General features: G+C 42.6%; 1 protein-coding gene across 1 annotated transcript; it reads left to right on the plus strand.

Moving 5' to 3' along the window:
* Positions 1 to 1464, plus strand: LOC134643255 (ankyrin repeat domain-containing protein 9-like). The gene has a single exon (XM_063495533.1). It carries the CDS (start codon positions 122 to 124, stop codon positions 1049 to 1051), a length of 930 nt encoding a protein of 309 aa, XP_063351603.1. The 5' UTR covers positions 1 to 121; the 3' UTR covers positions 1052 to 1464.
* Positions 1465 to 5013: the final 3549 nt, after the last annotated feature.

Below are 5013 nucleotides of genomic sequence, written 5' to 3' on the forward strand. Positions count from 1 at the left end.
CTCGCACAGTACTGCAGAGGGCTCCAGCAGCTACAGGAATGTCGGTTATTTCAAACACTGACTCAGTGGGTCCCTGGACTCGAGCTTCTGTTGGGAAAATGGTAGTTTCTGCGCTCTGTGAATGAAACCGTGTAAGGTGCTTGGAATTTATATCACTCGGGTTGCCATGGCCTCTTTAACCGTCACTTCGGAGGCTCGGAGCGTCGAGAAGCATCGAAAGTCCTTCTCGCTGCTCTTCTACCGGGCCGTGCGGGACCTAAAGCCGGTCTGGATGTTGGAGGACATGCGGACGATGGAAACTTTTTACTTGGACGAGGACTCTGGTCAGAGGATTTACAGCCCGTCGGAGGCGTTGCTGTACGCTATAGTTCATGACCACCAGGCGTACGCTCAGTACCTCCTCAGCCGATACACGGATGAAGCGCTAGCAAAACCCGGGGAGCGCTTCTGCCCCTGTCCGTCCTCCGCGCCTCACCTCGCTATGGCTGTTCGCTACGACAGACGCTACATTCTTGGCCTCATCTTACAAGAAACCCACCGTATAGCCAGTACCCCGTCCTACACGGACCGAGCCGGGTGTTTTCACATCGAGGACGGAAGAACCCCGCTACATCTGGCTTGCGAGCTTCTGCGTCCCGAGGCGGTCATCTTGCTCCTGGGGAGCGGGGCGTCCCCCTACGCCCAAGACCACAACGGCCTGACACCGCTGGACATTACTTTGGAAAAGCTCAGAGACTCCACGGTGGTCAGAAGTGGGGAGAAAAGGCGGTGTCTGGACAACCTGCTCCTGTTTATGCCAAAAGTTCGCTTCAAAATGAAGGAAGCTCTGGTTAGAGAATCGGAGCGCTGGAGCAAGGTGCTAGGCGAGGAGACCTACCTGTACCTGTCGGGAAGGAGCCCGGCGCCGTTGGTTCTCAGCGCCATGCAGACTGTTCTGCAGCAGCTGAGCCCTGCCAGTTTTCCGGACAGCCTACTCGAGCTGCCCATTCCCTCCTCCCTCAAACCACCGGGACTGCCTGTGAGCCAGCGGCACAGGCAGAGGGTGGTGTAGCATCAGTGACACATGCATGCCCTGTTTGGATACTGCTGTTTTAGCATGCTGTGTGTGAGCATTTGAAGATCCTGTATGGCTATTATAGGCCTGAACAGATAAAACACTAACAGTCAGGGAACAAATAGACTAAATTAATGTGATCTAATGATGCAACATAAGCCACGCTGATTCCACGGGAAGGAATAAAAAAGCCATACTGTAGCGTTTCACATTGATTCAGGTGCCATGAATCATTTATGTGTCTATGAAATGTTGTATCTAGTAATGATACTGCAAGTGTATCATATCAAAAGGATGAACAGACACTAATACTGACCTGTGTTACTGATGAATTTAATTTATTAAAATGATGGTATTTATCAGCAACATAAAGTAGTCATAAGAAAATGATCAGGTGACTTGAAAACGTTTTGGATCTCTGTCTTTGAATAAATACAAATTTAAGTGACTGTCTTCCTGGGCCTTCATTGACAGAACATGTTTGTTGCTAATGGAAATTAAGAAGGGGATGCATACTGTAAGGAATCTAAGGAGCTTGGAAAGAAAAAGTGCCTCCAGTTCTGAAGAAACTGAACTGGAGAAGCTTCGAGAGGTCAAACATCGTCAAGAAACTTAAAGAAGTCCAGTTGCTTTTCTTTCCAAACTCCTTGTTTTACTATGACCTGGGTGACTGACAACCTACACAGACAGTAAGTTAAATATAATTATTAACGTAACAATGATTATTAAAATTAAAGCTTTTAGTAGTATTCCATTTGAAAAGGTTTTCTGAAACTTCACTTATTTGTTGGTACACAGAAGGTCTGATGCAGTTTGTAGATGAGAAACAAATTCAGCCTAGAAAACATTTGTATGTACAGTGTACACAAGGATTTGTGTGTTTGCATATAGACTAACCAATACTAAAGCTGAGGATATTTCCTCTATTTGTATTGTATTTTAGCTTAGTGTTCCAAGCTCACAAAATTGTTTCCAATTAAGTTTGTTTTGTTTTGGGTTTTTCTTGGTCTGGTTTTCATTTAATATTTCTATTTCATATTTATGATAACCTTGGTTTTGAACCTGCTGAAGGCTTTTCAGGAGGTAATACCTGATAATGACGAATTACAATAGGTCACTAGTGGACCACAGTGTGCAAGCAGGTGGTGGGAAGCAACAAAGTAGAAGTACTTTATTAGCTTTCGAATAACTTTTGACTTTTGCCCCCAACAGCTGAATGTAAACACCTCCTTTCTGGTCATTACATTTTCAGAATAGGCTTGCTTGTTCGTTGGGTTTAACACATTTGAGGGTTTTGTTTTTGTTTTGTTTTTCCATCTCTGCATGCCTTCAAACATCAGACTTATTTGAGCCAAAATGGGAAAGCACCCTTCAATTATTATCACGCGAAACACAAGGTCCTTGGGCAGTGAGATAAATAAGCTTGTTGCTGCAAGTCATCTGCAGAACATGAACAGGTAGAAACAAAGGCTGCTACTTTTTGCAGCTCTGTTTGCTATAAACAGAGAGCAGCGTTGTACAGTTGTTTTCATTATCTTGCTTAAAGCCTCAGAAAATTTGAAGATGACCATATAATGCAAAAAAAAAAGCAATTTACATAATGCACCATTTCCAGCTTTAACTTTGGATCTATCGATTATAAATAAGATTAATGCTCATCCAATTCAAAGCAAATGATGGAAACCAAAGGAGTGCAGGTATAGTGACAGATTGATAGCAGCAGCAAAGTGAAAGATGTATTTTACTATAACTGCTACTAAAAACAGCAAGGGGCTCGAGAGATGATGGTTATTCTTTTTAATCGATTATTGCCATTTTAGTCACTACACAACTGCAGCACTCACCTGCCGTCTGCTGGCCAAGGAGCAGTCACAGCAAGCTGGAAATTAGCAGCACTCCCAGTACAGCAATATATTACACCCTCCCTTCTTCAAAAGAAACACAGACCAGAGCCCTGATATCCACAAGCAACACAGCAAGTCTTTCAGTTGGCTTCAACGTTCTGCCTTACTTGGTGGTGTATGGCACTGAAACCTGAAGACCAGTGTCCTAAAGTTGTTTTTCTGACACAGCTGACTGTTCAGTGGACACCTGTAAAGGCATTTCCGGTCCTGTTGAAATATCAGTTGACTGTCCAATTCTCATCACTTATAAAATTGCAGGACTGTTTTGGAACTGCTGTACTCCCGCAAAGATGCTGGCTGTTGCAACACAACTCCTTCCCACCTCAGTCCACAGTGTAGGACCTGGGTGCAGCACATTCGCAAACAACAACTGCAGGAGCCAATTTGGCATTGCCCAGATGAGGTTGCATCCTGACTTCATTTTCTGGTGCTAGAGGAAGACAGTATGTTGTTGCTCTCCTCTTGTCGTAGGACCTTTGCAAGACTTTAGACTTATCCAGCAGCTCCTTGACCCTGACAGTTTCGTGTGCTTTTGGGACAAAGCTTTTTACCTGCAGGCAGCTTGTTTCTTGGTCTTCTACCCATCAGCAGTTGAGCAGGTGACAAGCCAACTGACTCAAGGGGGGTGGTTTACAAAATGATAGTGAGACCTATGATGTTTAAGAGGTTACTGTAGATTACAGTAGATCTTCAGGTATTTAACTTTTCTGAAAACTTTTTTGTTTTACTCTCCACATTTTAACGCAAATCTATACTTTCTATTTCTTACATTTTCAAAACAGACCTGTTACTTTAGGTTTAATAACTCAGTAAATATCAGGGAACATACAAACTGTATGTGTACAGTCTGTTGCACTGTGTGTTGCTAGCTAAAGATTCACCTGCTGTATTTCCCAGGGAGATCCACAAAGACGTAAGAGAGACAGGAGAGGAAAAAGAGAGGTAATATTTAAAAGTAAGGACTGCTCAGTGACACTTGATAAACTGTAGATTTAAAGATTACATGTAATGTCATTATTAAGGGGTGGCTGTAGCTCAGGAGGTAGAGCAGGTCATCTGGTTATCTACTCATGTGTATGCCAAATATCCTTGGGCAAGATACTACCCAAGATAGAAAGCATAGAAAAAGTGCTTGCATTAATGGGTGAATAAGGCAATTTGTATCAAGCACTCTGAGTGCTCAGGTGCTGTAGAAGTCTATTTACCATTTTGAATTACATCTGTAAACAATGTTTAAATGAATTATATATTTTCATATTGTGAAGTTTCCTGCAAAACAAACTAAGTATACAAATTTTGTGTTATTGAAATGTTGCATGAAAATGCTCTGTAGTTTTGTACAGGATAAACGGGTTAGCTGGCAGTACTTTGGTGAAATCACAGTAAGACACTGTGTGGGTCTGGTGCTCATTGGCTGCGGAGAAAGAAGACCCAATTTGAGGTCTAGTTGATCTGTGACAAGTAGCAGGGCAGACCTGCAACAGGTCACTAGTCTGTCACTTTAACTCATAAACATCAATAATTAATTACTTAAATTGATCAAATTGCTATTTTTTCATGAATTTGTTCAAATATTATGTGTGAAACCAGATAAATAGTAAGGTGCATGGACACCACATGCTGTCAGACGAAGAAGTCTATTCTAGCCAAGCAACTTTGGCTACAAGCCTCAAGCAGCCTTTCACACAGCACTCTTACTCTATGCTTTTAAGCACTTCATTTTACATTAATGCACACGCACTTGCTCTGATGGATGAGTCACGGGCACCTAGGGGTTCAGTATCTTGCCAAGGATATTTCAGCATGCAGACTGGAGGATCCAGGGATCAAACCACCAACTTTGTCATTGGTAGATAACGCGGTCTATCTCCTTAGCTGTTTAGTCTGGCACCCCCTACCTTACAGACCCAATACATGTCCTCAGTGTGTAGGGGTCATCATACATTTAGGTCTGAGAATATGTTAAATGATAATGTAGTAAAATATTTTTATTGACCTTATCCAGCCAAGTTACACATACAATATATGTTACCAACTTGTTACATGGTTGGTCTA

The sequence above is a fragment of the Pelmatolapia mariae genome, linkage group LG15, assembly GCF_036321145.2.
Source record: "Pelmatolapia mariae isolate MD_Pm_ZW linkage group LG15, Pm_UMD_F_2, whole genome shotgun sequence".
NCBI lineage: Eukaryota > Metazoa > Chordata > Actinopteri > Cichliformes > Cichlidae > Pelmatolapia > Pelmatolapia mariae.

Excerpts from the sequence above, each read along its gene's own strand:
- LOC134643255 (XM_063495533.1), top strand. The coding sequence starts at position 122 with ATGAAACCGTGTAAGGTGCTTGGAATTTATATCACTCGGGTTGCCATG.